General features: G+C 41.6%; 1 protein-coding gene across 20 annotated transcripts in view; it reads right to left on the bottom strand.

Annotated features, from left to right (window-relative positions):
• The window catches only part of SIPA1L1 (signal induced proliferation associated 1 like 1), a 375245-nt gene that overhangs the window by 121579 nt on the left and 232552 nt on the right, over positions 1–21114 (bottom strand). For all 20 annotated transcript variants that reach the window (XM_038545124.1, XM_038545128.1, XM_038545132.1 and 17 more), the window contains one exon: positions 3840–3970. In XM_038545124.1, coding sequence (XP_038401052.1) covers positions 3840–3970 — 131 coding nt within the window. The remainder of the gene's footprint in view (positions 1–3839; positions 3971–21114) is intronic.

The raw sequence follows: 21114 nt of genomic DNA, 5'->3' as shown, positions 1-21114 counted from the left end.
GCGCTGTGGCTCAGAGCATAAGAAAACACCCTCATGGAAGAGGGGGGCACTAAGAAGGGGCCCTGGAATTGAGAGGAAATTCTATAAAAAATAATGTCAGAAAGTGAAAGGTGGAGAGGTAAGGAAGAACAGGAAGTGGGGCAGAAAGAGCCACTGCTGTCATGTAGCGGGATCTGAAGAGAGGGTGGCTGGTGAAGCTGGCAGGTTGCGGGGCGGGGAGGCGTGCACCTGAGGGGTGTGCACCCCATCAGGCTCCCACGGGCAGCCTCAGACCCTGTCTGAACAGGGAAGGTGATGTGTACTCTAAGATGAACAGCAAGAGGAAGGAGCCGCAGGCAGACAAGACATTCTGGGAAATCAGTCAAAGAGGACGTGACACAGGGTTAGCAGGGAAATGGAAACCAAATGAAGAATCACCAGGGAAGTCGAATCCCTAACATCTGCCAACTGATGGGTAAGAGAGAAGATGGCAGGAAAAGCAAAATTTACCAACATCTTGCTCTCCATACAAGAACAAGGTACTATTCATTTGATTAATAGCTTTTCTTTCGTTTATAAATCACTTGTTTTCAAATGACACTTGTGTAAAAAAAATCATTTTCCCTGTGACTTAATACCGAATTTGGCAGAAATGGCTTCTGGGGCTTTGTATGTTTGTGTTTTAAGTCACAGGAAACTGCTCAACAACCCAGTTACTGTGCTCCTCCTTCCATGAGATAACCTGTGCCGGAGAGACAGGAAGCAGCAGGCGCTGGAAGTCTTTTCAGCTGAGAAACCAAAACCAGGAATGCTAATCCTGCACCACAGACAGACAGCAGCTCACCTCAAGGAAGCCAAAGCAGAGGAGAAAAAGAATGACTCATTTTTATATCTGGATTTTTTAAATGATTTCCAGAAACAAGACAAGAATCCTTTTAATTCCCTGTGCACCTTTGCTTAAAAACACTCACATGTTGTCAGGTTTTGTTCATCAACTGTGAGGCTTACAAATATGTTCATGTTTTTGTTTATGTTGTTGGGGCACCTGGGTGGCTCAGTGGTTGAGCCTCTGCCTTTGGCTCAGGGCATGATCCCGCGGTCCTGGGATCAAGTCCCACTTTGGGCTCCCTGCATGGAGCCTGCTTCTCCCTCTGCCCGTGTCTGTGTCTCTGCCTCTCTCTCTCTCTCTCATGAATAAATAAATAAAATCTTTAAAAAAATGTTTTTGTTTATGTTTTACAATGACGATTTCTACAATTTCTACCAAAATGAAAAGAGGAAAGAGTGAAGTGCCTGTTGGACAGGGACCAACCATCTAGAGAGGTTTCTCTCAAAGGACTTCTGTTAGTTTATTTCTGTGAAAAGTCTCAGTAACCTATCACAGTTGGACCACATCTAAGGATGACTTGTATTGGAAAGGAAAAAGTGACATGAAAGCTAAGGATACTTTATTACGTACACATGAGAGAGGGAAGGGCAGGCCATGGGGAGGAAGGGATAGCACTACCTCCGATTATAGGCATTAGACCTGTAGCCATGAGCAAGTCAGACAACAGTCCCCATCCTCACGGGGCTTAAATTCTAGCGGAGGGAAAAAACAAACACAATAAAAAGTGCAACACGTGAGGTGAGATGGTATGAAGTGTTTGTGAAAAAAAAAAAAAAACAAAGCTTAGCACTAGACATGAAATGGGATGTATGGGAGTAGAAATGTTAGATCCAGTGGCCAGGGAAGGCCCCTGTGATTCAGGAGTAAAGGTCAGGAGGAAATGAGGGCACCCCAGCAGGAGGAGGCCAGGGGAAGATGCAGCAGGAAGGAGGAACGGGGGCAGTGAAGCCCTGAGGCAGAGGTGAGGAGGTGGCCCAGGGGGAAAGGAGGCCAGCATGCATGGTGTCCTAAGTAGCAAGGGATATCAGAGCATAAGAAAACAACAATAAGAAATAAGTATAAGAAATAAAACAAGTATCCCTTGACTGGCTTGTAGTCAGGAGAGGGGAAGTGCTAAAGGGTTCTGCACTGAGGAAGAACACACAGGGATTACATTTCTGTAGGAGTCCCTGCAGGGCTTGGCGCAGAGCAGAGAAAGGTGGTGGCGGCCGGGCCCAGGCCCAAGTGGGGGAATGAAAGAAGGGACTGAATTCTGGGCATATTTTGGAGACATAGTCAACAAGCTGTGCTGACATACCCGACTGGGGGTTGGGAGGCAAGGAGGAGAGAAGAGTCCAGTGTGACTTTAAGTTTCTGGCCTGAACAACTTCAGTAACAGAGTTGTCAGTTAAACGTTAATTTGAACATAAAAGCAAGTGATGATGGTATCTTAAACCATGAGCAACATCTGACTTGGATGTTCCAGTCAAAGGCTAAGGCAATGGACCGAAGGGACGATGGATGGGCCCACTTTGGGTCCAGGTAGCAAGGGATGAAGGGATGAAAGGACGGAGGTAGGAGAGGCAAAGCCCCCAACCACAGCGGGGGATCACGTTCACCTAGCACAGCTGGAGACAGAGGGGCGGGGACCAGATGGGGATACCCGCAGAGCAAGCTGCAGGCAACAGACCAGTGACAGGATGGGGGAAGAAATCCTTCACTTAGAACACTCCAACCTCTGGCATGAAGGACAGCAGGAAGTGGAGTGGCCCTGGGAGGGGAAACAGGTGAGAACAGGACAAAAATACCTGAAGCAAAGTAACATGCTCACAGAAATCCAAGAAGCCAGAAAGGGGCGACTCCCTACGTCCAACTTCAAAACCAGCATGTTCTCTGTGCTTTTCATGCTCAACGAAAGCATTTACCCTCTTCACGATCAGCTCTGGTGTGGAGAGACAGTGCAGTAGAGCATGTGAGCTCTTCAGTTCTCTCTGACCACTACACACAACCTATTAGATGCTGAAGTCATGCCTTTAAAAAAATCCTATTTTTAATTTCCCTGGAGTTCAAGCTGAGGACCAATTACTAAGTGAAGCCAACCCCTGAAACCTGGCCTTGTATTCAGTGGGGGAAATGAAGTAAATGCCCTATTTAAACTAGTTTCAAAACCATTATTTCCTAGATACCTCAGGGGAGTATTAGGCATTAATGCATAACAACAATGCTAAAGTGCATTTGGCGCAGGGAGGCAATAATAAATTCACACTGACATGTTTAGAAAGAAAACAAAGGAGAAACCTTATTGTCCCAAACTTGTTCATGAGTTTACAACAACAAACAACAACAACAAACTGCTTTGTTGGCCATTTGATTTTCCCTTTTCTTTTCTGACTTGAATTTCATTTTAAAATAAAAACTCAAATATTTTGTGTGCTTTGATTCCTACAGAGCTCCAAGAGCCGGTCTGGAGAGAGCCTCGGGTTTGCAGGGTTATTTTTAAGCCTCCTCACAGTCTAGGGAACAGGCCCAGGAGAGGGCAAAGTAGAAGCAGAAGAAGAGTCTCCTTCCTCCTTTTTGGGTCAAGAACTGTCCGAAGCAACAGTTTGGAAGGGCGGTTAACTCCTGGATGACCCTCTCTCATCTGTAGGGCTGCTGGGGCTCAGTGCTTTCCAGCCAACCGAGCGGCCCACGGAGCAGGATATGCAACATCCAATTTGGAATCCTGCAGGCTCCAGTTTCCTGGGGCCATGCTTAACTGCGGTATCTTTCTCCGAATCAAAACTCCCATTCATTCACTGCATCTACCCCAGGGTAGATGGAAAGGAAGGACCCAAATCTAACCATTAGGTCCACCCCCATCACCACCAGAACAAATGAAAAGAGCCATTGTTTATTCTAAGACATTTGTAGCTATGTGCTATTAAATTTAATTGCTTTGCTACTGCTGCTCCTCATTCCAATCAAGCCTCAATCTTTCTGGTTTGCAACTTACCTCACTGGTTCTAAAAATTATTCGGTAGTTGTATGGAGATCCGTTTTCCTTTGTTTCTTCTGGTTTTTCCCTTCGAATGCTCACAGCCACTGGACCAAGATTCTCATCGGCCCCAAAATAGTTCCAGTGTTCTTAGGCGAAATAAGAAAACAAAATTAGAACATTTACACAACACTTTAAAAATGTTATAATCTGTTTGAGGTTCAGATCACTCAGAAGTTATGTAAATAAAATGTCAACACATTTAACAAATATTCTTCAATAAGTTATAAAATCAGACTTGGGGCAGCCCCGGTGGCTCAGTGGTTGAACGCCTGCCTTCAGCCCAGTGGGTGATCCTGGAGACCTGGGACTGAGTCCCACGTTGGGCTCCCTGCATGGAGTCTGCTTCTGCCTCTGCCTGTGTCTCTGCCTCTCTCTCTCTCTGTCATGAATAAATAAATAAAATCTTTAAAAAAATAAAATAAAATCAGACTTGGCTTCGCAAGTTTGGTCAGCACTGAACAGAGGATTTTTTTTTTTAACTATTTTGCAACTTACTACACTTTACTTTTTTTTTTTTTTTTTTTTTAAGAAATTGTGTTCTGTCCCATATTCTACTATTTAAATAGGCTACACAGTGTGGGCTTCCTTGCCTAAGGGAAGGTTTGTGCCAGCACTTCTTAGCTTTTGTTAAAAAACAAAAAACAACCCTACACCTGTTGAGAATACAATTTGAGGATTGAGGGATTTCCCCCAGATTAAAAAAGACTTCCCAGGGGGCACCTGGTGCCTCTCAGTCCATTAAGCATCTGACTTTGGCTCAGGTCATGATCCCAGTGTCCTGGGATGGAGGGTGGGCATCCGCATCAGGCTCCCTGCTAAGTGGCAAGTCTGCTTCTCCCTCTTCCTCTGCCCCTCCCCCTGCTTGTGCTCTCCATCTCTCTCTCTCTCAAATTAATAATATTAATGATGATGATGATGATGATGATACTTCCCAGAACTGGAGAGGGGAGAAAGGTCTGTGAGTTACTCTCTCCCACCAAGAGTGGGGTCTATGAGGAAAGAGCTTCTAAGAGCCCCTAGGAGACAGCAGCAGAGACAAAGGGCTCTGGTTCCCCTACAGTGAGCACTAGAGACACCCTGCAAAGCCAAGAACCTGAAGGGCAGGTTTGGGCTGGGATAACAGGTCTCTCCTGGGTTAAGTAGTGTGGTCAGGTGCCTGATGACTCAGGGCCGTTTTCTCAGTGTGCTGGCACTGCTCAAGACCCCAAACCTTAGCACAACCTTGGGATTGGGGAAAAGTCTCCAAATAACTTGGGTTGAATACTTTCTTCCTCTGGACCAGATGGAAAGTCAGGATCAAAATTAAACTAACTTACAAAAATATTTTTTAAATGATATTCACTACACAATAAGTATATACTTCTTTAAAAAAATTAAATTAGATGTTCACAGATAAGGAAGTCCATAAAACACAGAACTACAGGAAAAGCTAAAGTAGATAACTTATTTTTCAAACCTTCACAATTCTTCACATGGTCCTATCTCATTTACATGTGACAAGGCTAGATGACGGAGTCATGACATGGTTAAGTTATCCTCATACAAAATGTATACAATTGAAAATACATATCTTTCCCATATAAAATATAGAAGTATTTGAAAATCCATGAGAATAAGAAGAAATAACGGCATGAAATGTCTGATTGTGTAGTTTTAAAATTTAGGTAGCGTATATGAAGCTACCTTGCAAGTACTAAAGAATGATTATGGAAGATATAATGACACAGTGAGGGCTCTCCAAAAACATTATCATAATCCATGGAAATTCAAAAGAAGGAAACGAATGGGAATATAGGCAGCAAACATCTCATACATGGGACAATGGGAGAAGCAACCCAACAGATGTCATAAAATTTATGTACAAACACTCATGTATACCCTCAAAGCCCAGCACTGTGAGAATTGCACTCCAAGACTGTTTATTCTTACTTTGCATAAAATTTTAATAAGCTTGGTTATCTGGTCTTCAAGTTCATGGCTTTATTTCAGAAGTGTGATCATTCCAGATGTTGACAAAGTCCAGAGTGTAGGGCTGACAAAGACTTGCATGCAGACAGCAATGTGAAAGAACAACTGACAACAAGGAAGAAAACAGAAAGGCAGGAGACAGAAACTGTATGAAAAAGTGAACAAGAACTTAAAGGAAAACAAGAGAGAACTTAAAGAAAAACAAATGGTCCTAGCCATTTAAGCAAAGGGTTTATTAACACACTTAAAGAACTTCAGAGAGTATTTTAATACCACAAAACAGAACAATACAGTGGATGTGTCAAAGGGGAGTATGAGCCACATGCGTTATATTCTGTTCTTTGCACTTTGTGGACCTGACTGGAATCCAACACTCTAGAAAGGTCTCCAACACACCTCATAGACCTCAGGAAGGGCAGGTGAGACTGCTGTTCTCTGTGGCTGGAGAGGTTCAAAGCTGCTATCAATTCATTGCCAGTAACCTCAACTCCCTTCAAGTTGTCCTGGGGCAGATACTTCAAAGGTCCTCTGTTCTCATTCCACATAGCCCCGTCCCATAATCTACCTTCTCTTCAATCTTAGCAAATGACAGCACTAACACCACATGGAAAATAAAGGAGCTGTGTCATTTTCCACCATCATACACACAAACTGACCTGGAGCCAGACTTTTGCTTCTTTTTCTTTATAATCCCAAACCCAATCTCCCACCTAAAGTCTGGTCTTCACTCATTCCACCTCCCCTGGAACTCTCATGCCTCAATTGCCTTCTTCATCTTCAGCATCTCCCTCTCTACTTTGCTCATTCCCATCATCACTGAATCAGACTCCTGTCTCCATCATCTTTAAACAGAAAACTTGTCAACTCCTTATCATCCTTCATGTTGTCTCCTCTGTCTTTGCTTCCACTGGCAACTTTGTGAAAGACCTGCCTAGTTCCTCACCTTAAAATTATTACAACCTGACTCTTGTTGCACAGCCACCAACACCAACTTTTAAGTTAAAACAAATAGATATTTTTGGCCCTTATTGTGCTCCAAATTCTCCATAACATCTGGCCCAGGCGATCATTTTCTCTAGAAAGACATTCACCTCCTAGCTTCTGTGACAGCACTCTTCTGTAGATTTTTCTTCTGCACTCTGGCTGTTCTTACTCCACCGCCCTTCCTCTTCCCATTGTGAATAATTCACCCACACTCAGAAAGAACTTCTACCATAATCTCAAACTTGAGGACTCTCAAAAGTCTAGTTGCCTACTATAGACATCTCAAACCCACTATCTTCACATCTTCCCAAAGGTGCTCTGTCCATGAGCATTTACAAACATGAACTCACTACCGTCCACAGAAGCCTGCACAGCTTTCCCTGCAGTCCTGATTTCAACAACTGCTAGGACATTGACCTAGCTGCCCATGCCAGACACCCTGGGAATTCTAGCTCCTAAACAGCTCTCAAATCTACCTACCTTCTTTCCCATCCCACTGCCATGGGCTTACCCTCAGCATCATATGCCTAGATATTTGTAGGTCTTCTAACTGGCTGGCTTTTATCCAAATTGTTCACACAGTAGCCTGCTTCTCTCTCCACCTGTGTCTCTGTCTCTGTCTCTGTCTCTGTCTCTCACTGTGTCTCTCATGAATAAATAAATAAAATCTTAAAACAACAACAAAAAAGAAATGCAGGTAGGTATTAGGCCACTAAAACTAATGACATTTTAGTGCCAGCATACTGGAATGCCAGAAACCGATACTGCAAACACTCTATCAGAATGATATAATGCAGGGAAGTGAGGCACTTTGCCAAGCACTCTAATATTTGTATCCACCATGAAAATATAGGTATTCCCTTCTTTTCTACAGATGTGGCAGCTATGATTTAGAGAGAGTAAGTCACTGCACAGCCACAACCAGCAAACAACTGTAACAGATTTCAAACACAGGATTTTAACTGATTTCAAAGCTCAATTTTTTAGCCATTTTATATAAACATTATCTTCCCTAAAGTTTCTGAAATTATATTATGAATACAAAAGTCTAATAAAATTGGATGCCTAAAGGGATTAACTAGCTAGATCATGCGTAGAGAAAGCTTTACTGAGTTCAAATTGCTCAAGTGGCCAGAAGGGCGATTTATGCATTTTCTGGAAGAAAAAAAAAAAAAAAAAACCGTGGATTTTGGATTGGTTTAATATTACCAGAAAAGGTTAAGATAATTTAGAAGTATCTTAATCAGAAATCTCTGAAAATATCTGAAATCAGGTTTTTAAAAAATAGAGGTTGTATCAAAACAAAAGCTTTATTCCTTGATATAAGTCACGGCTTCCCTGTGTTTAAAGGGAGAGATATTAACATTTTATCCATAGATGGTTGATTGTCCCCCCAACCTTCATTTTTCACACTGCACACCCAAACCAACAATTACCCTGAAGTTCTCAGTTCTGGTTCCTGAGTTTTAGCAAGGGAGAAACAAAGAATGTCAATGAGCAGTTGTGCCATCACTAGAATATTCCACATAAATAACTATATTTTTGGTCAACACATTCACAATAGTAAGTAATCTCACATTCTGAGAAAGGGGAACTCCCTCAACACCCCCAAGTAATTAGATCAAGTACAGTCACATCACCTGGTTATGAGCTGCATATAAACAGGTGTGTACAAGGCAACAAAAAGATAAGCCTGGTAACCCATAAAGGAAGAAAGAAAAATACAGTCACAAGAGCTATAGGGTTCAACCAGCAATTTTTGGATCATCTGAGTTGGGTCTTCATGATATTTGCAGACTCTGTATTAATACTTCAGTTGTACATTTCTCTAGGGAGATTGGCACAATCTGCACTGTGTAGAATTATGGACAGAAGCGTATTTTTTAAATAATTTGTAAAGTTAAAATATTTCCTTAAAATTGTCAATTTAAAAATTTAAAAAGAGAAAACAGACAGGATAAACACAAAACAAAGGGAAAGCAAATGAAACTAGGCTACTATTTCACACCTAGCAAACTAGCAACCACAGTTCTGAAGTGAAAGATGGTGCTTGGTGGAGCTGTCACCTTCATACTCCATTGGTGGCACTGTGAACTGATACCAGCCATTTCAGACAGCATCTAAACAATATATGCTAACATCACAAAAATGTTCAGATTCTCATCTTAGTTACCCTGGTTGACTATGCAGGAGGAAAAATGGCCCCTTCCATTTTCTCTTAAAAAAAGCATCTTAAGTCCCTGCAGAAGGAAACTCTATAGATACAAGTGCTGAGCAGACAGACTTGGGTCTCCCTATGTCTACAGGTCAGAGAATGGAACAATTGACTATTATTATTATTATTATTATTATTATTATTTCACCATTTTCAGTATCTTAAGCTATTTTTTCATATAACAGTCTACTTGGTTTGTTACTAGTGTGCACTGGTAATGCCGTCAACCTGAACTCTGACCTTCAGTATTGTCATCAGACAGAGAATCCTGATCCAACAGGAAGATCCCTCACTGCAGCACATGCTTCTGCAGAGCTGCTCCTCTCTGCCTGTTCGAATTGTACAAAGGTTTCATTTCCATGCAACTTGTTATATCTTAACAAGACTAATAATTAGGTTAGAAAGAGAGGACAGGTCTAAAGTTAGGAGAATTAAAAAAAAAAAAAGAAAAGAAAGCAACAGCAGCATATTCTACTTTTAAAAATGAAACACAGGCTTGGCAAAGGAGAGGCAATAAGCGGCCAACTTTGTAAAGAATGGCTCTTTCCGAGAAGTGCACCACTCAGATATTCTCAGTCTCTGGTCCCCAAAGGGCTCATCCTAATTATAAGGGTGGAGGTTCCATGAGAACTAAATAGCCCAGGACTTTGCATCATAATCAAAAGCAGGTCAGAGTAATGGATGGGGACATTTACACAGGACTGGCCACATGCCAGAAGCCTGTCCCAAAGCTCTCCACTAAGCTTATAATTATTGTTGCATAAGAGTCATTGTGCACATTGACAAAGCACACAGTGCTCTGAAGTCCCAATTCTTTTTACCATAGGTAATTCTTAAAAAGGAGAGTGATCTACTTGCCAAAACTGCATGAAGTGGTGGGGCTTGTGAGAGCATGTGACTAAGCAGCCCATAACAGCCCCCTAACTTGCCAATAAAATGTAGACTTTAATATGAAGTTATGTTGACGTTAATAACTTACATCAAAATGATTAAAGGAAAAAAACACAAAACAGTTTGAAATAAAGGGACAATAAAGGGCAACAGAATCAAAATGGAGGAATTTTAATTGACCCTTATCTATGACAATTAGCCAATAATTCAAGCTCACTAATTTTGAACGAAATAAAAATGCTTTGGGACTATAATAAGTATTCAAAAATGTAAACTATAAGTATTCCAAGTAATGGAATGATGAACAAGATAATGTTCATCTATACAATCTTAAACATACCAGTCGGACATTTCTGTTCTAAGCTTTCTTAAGAACAACTTGGCAGTAAAAATCAATGGTCCTATAAAGTTCACAGCATTTGATTTACAGGTCTCTACCTTATGGAAGTAACTGGGTAGGTGGGGGGAAAGTTATGTAACAAGGTCATTTATGTACGGTCAGAGATTTTTTAATCTTATCTATGGATAGAAATTATGGGGCCCATGAACATGAATGAAAAAAATGTGTATCTTTATTTTCATCAACTTCTAAATGAAATGTAGCATTTCTGTCAATGTAAGACAAACTACAATAATATACTAGCTGTACATGTGACTTTGACACCAAAAGAAACCACAGAAATTTTCACATCATATTATAGTTGCTACAGACATATCAAAATGTCAATTATGCTCATCACTACTTTGAAAGTTATCAGACCTGATGCTAGATCACTTTGTCAATGTAGAAGAAAGAAACATATTTATTGGTATGTCGACAAAACTTTAAACACTTTTACAATTGTATTTTAATATGCCTGGTTTGCTTTGTATTTTTATACACTTAAATATACTATTCTAATTTAAGAAAGAAAAAAAAAAAGCTTATTCTAAGGAGAATCCATAGGTTTTGCCAAACTGCCAAAGAGGTCAATGGGGGAAAATGAAAACAAAAGTGAAAGAAACAAACCTTAGGAATATCTGAAATAAACATTATGTAATAATGAAAAACTGGAAAATCTTATATCTGCATTTGCTGGAAAACTTTAAATAAATGATGGCACAGCCAATTATGGAACCATGAAAAAATTTATAAACTGTATCTAATGATCCTATCTACTAAAAAAATGAATAGGCTTGTATTAAAAAGATGAAACAAAATCACCAGTAATTCCATGATTAACTTTCTAATTTTCTATAGTTACTAATTTTTCTGTAATGAATACATATGTAACTCCCATAATGGGAAGATTTTTAAAAATATAAGAAAATGTATTTGGTTTGCAAATGGCCAATGAGTCTTAAAAACACTTTAAAAGGCTGTGTATTAGTAACTCTTTACTTTTCATGTTAACACTAATTCAAATGTCAGGTCAGAAAAAAAAATGCATTTAACATTCAAATGAGAGAAATTACAATGAAACACCGGTCTCTAACTCAACTTTATTATACTTAAAACACTCTTTGTCCCTCCTTACCAGAGATATTGTAGCAAGAGGTCTTCCTACCTAAAAATGCTTTCGAAGGATCTGGAATAATGTCCCTCAGAGATCTCAGCCAGAAATGCAGTCAAAGGAGAAGTTGCTGCTATTCAGGGGGTCAGGGACAACACAGGGTGTCTCAACAAAACAGCACAGCCCACAGACTTACTGGCTGCCTACACCAGCTGCACACGTTGCTCCTGCCGATGCTCCTCTAACACCAGAACTTCTACTTGACTTGAAGGCAGTTAGAAAGAGGTCGCCTTGGTGGCTCAGTCGGTTAAGTGCCTGACTCCTGATTTTAGCTCAGGTCATGATCTAAGGATTGTGGAATCAAGCCCCGTGTCAGGCTCCTTGATGAGCGGGGAGTTTGCTTGAGGATTCTCTCTCTCCCTCTGCCCTTCCCCTGCCACTGATGTGCTCTCTCTTTCTCAAATAAATAAATAAAATCTTTTTTTTTAAATTTTTATTTATTTATGAGTCACAGAGAGGGAGAGAGAGAGAGAGGCAGAGACACAGGCAGAGGGAGAAGCAGGCTCCATGCACCAGGAGCCCGACGTGGGATTCGATCCCGGGTCTCCAGGAACTCGCCCTGGGCCAAAGGCAGGCGCCAAACCGCTGCGCCACCCAGGGATCCCTAAATAAAATCTTTTAAAAAGACTCTTGCTGCCCTGAAGATCTGATGAATGGCCTCCATGTACAGCAGAGGGGCTCCATGAGAAGCCCAGGAAAGGAACTGACACAGTAAAGCTTGAGCATCCAATTTAAGAGCTCAAGATGAAGGGATCATCACTGGGTGTCTAAAGTTATAATGTTTGGAAAACATGTGAGACAGGCTTTTATTATGTGTCAAGTTGTACTGAAAGAATAGATCTAAAGAACCCTTCTTCCCTTGGGACAGCAAAGTGAAGAAAGAGCATATGGGAATCCATAAGCATGGCAGTCATTTCGATGCACTTTGAAACAGGAAGTTGGGGAAGCACTCCTGTGCCTCCCCTGTGGATGGTTCGTATCCTATGTGAGCTACTGTAATTGACCACACCTGAGGTTTTTGGTTTTTGGCTTTTCAACTTGACTACTTTATACTTAGAGAAAAGCTGCAAAAATGGTACAGGGAGTTTCCATAGAACCATGACCCAGGGTCCTCCTGGGATGTGGACTAGATGGAGTCACATAAGAAGCTAACATCTTATGTGACTCCATCTAGTAACAATTATCATAATCAGAACCAGGAGGCTCACACTGGTTCACTCCCATTAACTAATGCTTTTAGTCAAATCCCAGCAGGGTCCCATGTTGTACTTTGTTATTTCTCCTTAGTCCCCCGCGGTCTGTTATAGCTACTTGGTTTTTGCCGGTCTTTCATGACTATGGCACCTGGTGGTCAGAGTATTTACCAACCCACTGGGGTCTGCCTGGTGGTCTCACATGACTGGACTGAGGGTATGTACTTTGGGCAAGAGAGCCACAGAAATGATGTCACCTTCCCAGTGCATCAATTCCTGGGGTTCAGTCCATTAAGGTGGCACCTGCCAGGTCCTATCTTGCAGGGAGATCTTTTGAGATTACACAACCCCTGCTTCTCCTCACCTGTCACTCACAGATTTTGGCATCTATCAGTTGGTCTAATACAGTTCACAAAAGTAAAATTCAATCTCCATATGGGTGTTCTGGGCCTATGAGGATCAGCTGGTGGTCCTGGTTAATTCTCAGTAAACCACCATGACCACACACAGACTTGTCTGTGGTCTCATTTCCTGAAAAGAGAGGGAAAGGAACTGCCACATATTATTTGGGGTCTGTAGTAGAACACAAGGTCATGTGCACAGAGGGCCCTTGTGGCCTCTCCCTGACACTATAAAAATGGGACATACTCAATAGAGCTTAGACTTCACATCCACACCAAACACTCATTCTACTGTGGAACATTCACAGAGCCTGCCTGGTCTGGGGTCCTGGCCTTCAAGGAGTGCTCAGACTGGTTATGAACCAACGCATCATGGGAAATGCTACACAGAAACACGCGCACAGGGTGACTTAGGGCAGTGATAGGGAAGGCCCACGAGAGGCAGGAGCCTGGCAGGTGGTTAAGAGGGGAATACAACATGTGTGTACCGGGGTGAAGGAGGAAAGGCAGCTCCAGGCAGGAACAGAGCATGAAGTCTGCCCAAGGCTGACACCCACGTGGATCACCTCCTGCATGGTGGTCACTGCCCTCTCACTCTCCAGGGACATTTTTGTGTTAGGAGGTTGCACTACTGTTCCAGCACCTGCCCTCCGTCCAGTGAGGCCTGCTGAGGAAAGGGACCCATAGCACTGAGGGGAAGCCTGCCACCCACACTAATTCTCCCATAAACAAGATCACCAGACAACTAAGGAAAACCAATCACAGTGTGAGAGAGAAAAATAAGAAAACAAAATAAATCCAAGAAGATACAGATCACCAGAAGAACTTAGGTGAAAAAATTTCTAATGAACAGCAATGGAGGAATGTGGGGTATAAAAAATAAGGAGAAGCTATTGTCAAACATAACTACAGGGAAACAAAAATAATGAGATCCTGGGGATTAAATAAACAATTAGTGAAATAAGAGAAAGGCCTAGATAAAAGAACACAGAAAGGCATACACCAATCCCTTGTCCAAGAGGTAAAATTGATAAATAAAGAATAAAAAAGAAACAAATTACAAAAGCAAAGCACGGAGGATAAATTCAGAGGTTCCATTGTTCATCTAAATGGACTCTGGAAAGAAGGCACAAATAAACTGTAGATTTTTAAAACTACTTCTTAAAATTCAGAAAAAATAATGCTTGAATTATTTCTAATTCTCAAGTATTTCTCATAATGCTCAAATGTTTCTCATTTGTCTCAACATCAGACTTTAAACACCATGAAGACCGGTGGAGGTGCTTTGCTCTCTGGCAGGCATAGTAGCTGACAGAGTAAATGCTCAATCAATACTATTTAATGAATGAAGATATAAATATGTGCCTTTCTTTTTCTAGTAAGCTTTATGCCTAACATGGGGCCTAAACTCACAATCCCTAGATCAAAGGTTATATGCTCTACCAGGCTAAGTCGGCCAGGTGCTCCATGTGTACTCGTTGATTTTTTTGTTTTTTTTAAAGATTTATTTATTTTTAGAGAGAGAGAATGCCCACATGTGAGTGGGAGGAAGGGCAGAGGGAGAGGGAGAGAATCTCCAGCAGACTTCCCTCTAAGCATAGAGCCTGACTTTGGGTTCGATCTCACCACCCTGAGAACATGATCTGGGCTGAAACCAAGAGTCAGATGCTCAAGTCAGACTGACCCACCCAGGTACCCCTACTTGTTGCTTTCTTTAAAACTACTTTAAAAAACACGAAGAACACTCCTGTTAATACTAAGTGGGATAATGAATGTGTGTGTCGTATATGTAAGATATAGAAGATTATAAACCAAAATCTTGGGATTAGGAGAGGGATTACTTTCTTCACTTCTGTATTATTAATTTTTATAATAAGCATATGTATATTTTTTGTGTGACTTGTTTATTGCCAGTTTCCTCCACCCTCCATGACGGTGGTCTGTTTTGCCTACCATTCCAGCACCTGAAACCTTGCCAAGCATGATGTACGCACTCATGCCTATGTGGCAGCCATGGACATGCAACACCTGAGTCTCCCTTCCTGAGAGTTTTCCAGCTCAGCCACTCTGTTCCCGGGCATTTCCCATCCATGAACTGAGCATGCTGGGGTTGGCCATTACTGCCCAACACAGAAGTCCTCTAAAGCTTATTCTTCACTCCACTGTGTTGACTACAACTTTGGGAGATCTGCACCATGGTTTGAGGCTCCTCTTGTCTACTTCTGCTCTTTTTCCTTTCAAGATTCACATCTACATCATGGACTGAAGGCTTTCCCTAATCAATTCTGCTTCTTCCCCTTTCCTCTCTCCGAGGCATCACTCCCAAACCCCCCACAAACCACTCGAAAGTCTGTACCATCTCAACATCTGCTTCTCAGAGGACTCATGTTACACAATGTATTTGTTACAGGACTAAATTCACAACATAATATAAATTTACATTGTTGTAAGGTTAGATTATATTTGGCAAAGGCAAGAGACTGGATTTTGAGTAAGGTAGACTAGAGATGTTGAGACTAAGACATCTATGCTAAAGCTTCGGCAAGAGGCAATGAGGGGGGCAGCTCAGGTGGCTCAGTGGTTTAGTGCTGCCTTCAGCCCAGGGCGTGATCCTGGAGACCCGGGATCGAGTCTCACGTTGGGCTCCCTGCATGGAGCCTACTTCTCCCTCTGCCTGTGTCTCTGCCTCTCTCTCTCTCTCTCTCTCTGTGTGTGTGTCTCTCATGATTAAATAAATAAAACCTTAAAAAAAAAAAAAAAAAAAGAGGCAATGAGGGCCTACAGCCAGAATGCTGAGAACAGGACATGGAGAATAGGAAGTCAGCAGCCATCTGAAGGTAGACTCAAGGAGCCCTCCCAACTGATCAGAGCTGGAGTACAAGCAGAGGAGACAAAGAGGCGGCAGTGCTTCAAAACCAAGTGACTGGTGAAACCAGTGGCATTTACAGCAAGAGGGCATTGATGAGGAAGGCTTGTTAGGGAGAAAAAACTAAGAAGTCAACATTTATGTGTGTGGCTTGGGGTTGCCAACTTGACAGCCATCTAGTTGGAAGCAGCTGACAGCTGCTGACAAAAAGGGTAGCTAGGGGCACCAATGTGGCTCAGTTGGTTAACTTCTGACTCTTGATCTCAACTCAGGGTCTTGACCTCAGGGTCATGAGTTCAAGCCCCACACTGGGTTCCATGCTGGGCACAGAGCCTACTAGAAAGAAAGAAAAGAAAAGGGATCTAGAACAGAAGGGAAAGCCTGGGCACACAGGGATTGCAACTGGAGAAGTATGCTAATTATCTTTTCCAAAGAGAATTTTTTGAGGTCATTAATTATAAAGGAAATAAATAAATCATGCTGATGAAATAGAAATAAAAGATCCAAGTGGAAACAATGTGTTAATAATGAAGGTTGGATAGCTGAGAATCAAATTTGGTTGTTGGAGCAGAAGTGGAATAGGAGACACAGTAAACAAAGCAAGCAAACCAATAAAGCATACCTATCACCAGAGAGCGGGCGGGCATTCAGGAGCTACCAGAAAACAAGTCTTGGCATCAAATTCTAAAATAAGTTTCTTGTATGGAACTCTCCAAAGAGGCTAAAAAATGACATGATGGGCAATGCTTCATCTCCAGTTTTATTGCAACAATAAATTGTTTTTATATGACCGCATCTTAAAAAGATGACCTTGAATAAAGTCAAGTGTTTGCGCAAATGTGGCCTTCTGATGGTTTATCTTGACTTAAAAATAAAACATAGGGGGATGCCTGGGTGGCTCAGCAGTTGAGCGTCTGTCTGCCTTTGGCTCAGGGCATGATCCCAGGATTCAGGATCAAGTCCCACATCAGGCTCCCTGCATGGAGCCTGCTTCTCCCTCTGCCTATGTCTCTGCTTCTCTCTCTGTGTGTGTCTCTCAGGAATAAATAAATAAGTAAAATCTTTAAAAAATAAAAATAAAACATAGGAAGGAACAGCTGAGGCACATACCCTTTTTAACCAACTTCACAAACCTCTGAGTTGAGATGGCTCAGGTCATATGGCATCCTGAATTCCGTACAGATCAGAGTGCAGATCATCAGTATTAAAATTCAGGGGATCACAGCCAACAAAGAAGGGGAGGATTGTTTCCAAAGGAGCCAACATGCAAACCTTCATACCTAATGGCCTCCTTACTTCTGGAAGCCCTGAGCAGATAAAAAGATGGTAACAAATCACACTCCTGGGTTAGCTCAAGAAGGTATTTAATCTCCCTGAAAATTAAATTAGCTCAAAATCTCCCTGAAAGGGTGACCTAAGTAGAGAACTACCTTCAAACCAATCATGTACAGTTTATGTGACCTCAGTTTAAAAACAAGGCTATTAAAACAACGAATTATTATACACATATAAAATCCTTCCTTATGAATGTTGGCCAAAATTAACTGTTAAGTTCAGGAACACAGAGCCCAACATGTTTCAGTCAAGTAGACTTGTTGGCTTATCACCTCCCTGAAAAAAAAAAATAAAACTGTCCACATCAAAACACTAAACAGCATCATTAACCTTAAAGAACCCTGAACTGTAAGACAACCTAACTTTTCTCAAGTTTAATGCTGCAATACTTATAGGAGGATTAAACAACAAACTAAACACAGATTTTTCAAGTAAGCTTGGCTGGACAGTGTTCCCTGATGATCTACATGCACCACACTCTCCTCCAGTAAAACTTCACACCAGCTCCTTGATGCTCATCTAACAAACTTGAGCTTCAAGACCAGCTCTCGATAGCAAAATTGAGAATATATCAGAGTGCTAAAACTATCACTTCAAGTACACATGAAGTTAAGGCATATATATATATTCTAAAGAAATGATGCTGAAGATGGCTGATTTACCTCTCACCCTCTTATACAGAAAAGTGGACATTACAAGGGCAACTGAAATCCAATTATCAATTGATTGTTTGGGGCTCAGCACACTACTGCTGTAACTGATGTGTACGTGTATGTGAGATAGAGAACACACCCAAACATGTGTGGTGGGGTGAAGAGAGGTGGAGGCAGAGGACAGGGAGTGAACAATAAAAGCAATCAAATCTTATGGCTTAAGGTTATCAGAATAATAATTAGATATTAGCATCAAAAAAAAAAAAAAAGATATACAAGCTTCAGGAGTGGGAAACTATTCTTAGATGAGCTTCAGACCAGATAATGGCAGTCTCTCCCAGCCACTGAGCAACAAAGAGAGGCCTGTCCCTACCACACCATCTCCAGTAACTGGACTTTGAGAGCGACATCCCACCTGGCATAGGGACTAGCCTATCAACCCTGTTGATCTACAATGCAACAGACGCCACTGCTGAGACAACCTGTGGCCCCTCTTTTCCACACATGCATCACTCTGAATGGGATTCAGAGAAGGCCTGCCTCCCTGACAATTGTACACTCGGTGCAAAATTAGAAAAGTCCTATATGGCCACAGAAAGTGAGGGGATTGATGGCTGGGAGAGTCTCCTCCTCAACAAGCCATGTTGGCTCTGGGCAACATCATAACCATTCTCTAACAGTTTTCTCCACTTAGAAACTTCCTGGGTACTTTGATCATGCTATCCAAATAAAAACTAAACACAAGGGCAGCCCAGGTGGCTCAGCAGTTTAGGGCCGCCTTCAGCCCAGGGCCTGATCCTGGAGACCCGGGATCAAGTCCCACGTCAGGCTCCCTGCATGGAGCCTGCTTCTCCCTCTGCCTGTGTCTCTGCCTCTCTCTCTCTTTCTCTCTCTCTCTCTCTTTGTGCATCTCTCATGAATAAGTCTTTTTAAAAAAAAAAACTAAACACAAAATACATATATGGACTCAAAGAAGGAGGACTCTATTAATTTTAATGTTATCCTACTGCCTGTCTTGTGTCTCTCTAGGAAGGCTCCGGTTCATCTCTTGCACTCATCACAAGGACAGCTTTGCTTCAGGGGCCTGAGAGAGAGAAGTCCGCATAAAACCCCAAGTAAAAACACAATATATGTTAACTGTATTATTACTGTCTTTTAATAATAAAGTGTCACACACACTAGCAAACCAGCAAAGGGGAGTAGGCAAGAGAAAGGAGTGAGGAGCAGAAAAGCTTGATGGTGCGGTGCCTATTTTAGTAAGTGCAAACGGTGGGCTTCCTCCACTGGCCCAGCCTCTATCCAGCAACAGACGGGGCTTACAGGGCATAGCCAGATAGCCTCTGAAGTCTAAATACACAAAATAACAACATGCATAAAAACAGTGTGATATCAGAGAGTGACTGCAGTTTCATGGGCCAAACTTAAATTTTACATATAACGTCGACTGCCAAGGGTACTTCACACAAGTGAATCCCTCCCCACCAGAGACAGCCACAGTGAAGTCAGGAATGCATTACACAGCACTGGTGATGAAGAGGCTGGACTGACAGCCAGATCAGCAGTGCTATACTCTGATGCTCGAAGAGAAATTGCACCTAACATCGATGTACTCCTCCAACAAGAGGACTCACTTTCAGCTTCTGATTAGGAAGAAAGGAGTTAATACACTCAAGTTATAAAGGAAAGGCCTCAAGTTCTACAGGTTAACCATATTCTATATAGTGACTGAATACAGATATATAACTTTTTAAATATGCAGTTACACTTTCAGGGACTTAATTTCAGCTTCAAATGAGGTTACTCAGAGCCATAATTTATTGCCATATTATGACAAATGACCTGTCTGATTTGAAAATGCTAAGTTGTGTGGCCCCAAAAAACACAGTAAGCACTCTGAAACTGCCCCCTACTGGACCAACTTCCTGGATTAACTCGTGCTCAGAGTTCTCTCCCTACACCAAGAACGCAATTCCCAAGAACGCAAGTGGGCGATCTCCAGCACCACACACGCTGTTCCCACCAGCTGGACTTCATGCTGACCAAGCCAGGCTGTGTCTTCCCAAACCTGTTCATGCCAGTCGACTTGTTATTGCAATTATGAAATTTAATTAAGTATTATGAAAGCTGGTGGAATAAGAGTATAAAAGATAAATCTTGTTTCTATTAAAAACTAAGCTGAAGGCTTTGGAAAGACTTAATAAAAGTAAGTCACTAAAAAGAAAGCTACTGGATTAGAAGTGAGCAAGACAACTATAAAAAAGGAGGGAAAAAAAATGAAACCTAAGATTCTGTAAGACTGGATTGTTTTGCTAGTGTCTGTGGTAGTGCTTATGGCTTATACTCTTAATACAATGTAAAACTCAAAATAGTAGGATCACTGTCAAAGAAAAACCCTTGGCTTTACAAGAGTCTGAATATATTTCATATATATTTATATATTTTACTGAAAATAAAATACTTTGAGTATGCATAACTTTTTAAAGATTCCCTGCTTTTAACTGGTTATTTTCAATTAACCAGTTCCAATTATGCTGGGCAAGAGGGTATTTTCCATGCTTCAAAACAGAAATGACTTTGGATTAGTGGTTTTTAAATTTATGAAGTGTTATGATCTAAGCTGGATTCCTCTGGAATATAGATGTCCGAATTTTTATCCCATATAAATTTCTACCAGATTTAAACACAAAAACGTATTCTTTCCCTTCAGTCTAGTATAGTAGAGAGAAGAGCACAGTGGTTAAGAACATGACATGAGACACACCAGAAGTGGCATCCTGGCTCCCACACTACTAGCTCCATGTCAGCTGAACTGCTTACATGTGCTTAACCACATAACCCCTGGTCTTCTCATCTGGAGAATGCCATCACTAACAGTACCTATCTCAGTGGGCATTTTGAGGTTGAAATGAGAAAACACAGGTCATATCAAATACTTAAGAAAAGCTCCTGGTACATAGTTTAGTGCTCAAAAATGTTCATTAATAATATTATACTGCCTAACAGAAAAAGTGCCTACTACTCCATAAGTAAACTCATAACCAATATGTTCTCAATGTATCTTTTTTAACAAGATGGCCTCCACCAACAGACCACTCAGAAATACCTGTGGAAAATGTCCCCAGGTACAATAAAGCAGGGGTTCTCAGCTAGATGCAACTCCCAAAAGATATC

The sequence above is a fragment of the Canis lupus genome, chromosome 8, assembly GCF_011100685.1.
Source record: "Canis lupus familiaris isolate Mischka breed German Shepherd chromosome 8, alternate assembly UU_Cfam_GSD_1.0, whole genome shotgun sequence".
In the NCBI taxonomy this organism is placed as follows: domain Eukaryota; kingdom Metazoa; phylum Chordata; class Mammalia; order Carnivora; family Canidae; genus Canis; species Canis lupus.
This window is presented reverse-complemented; position numbering and strand designations above follow the sequence as displayed.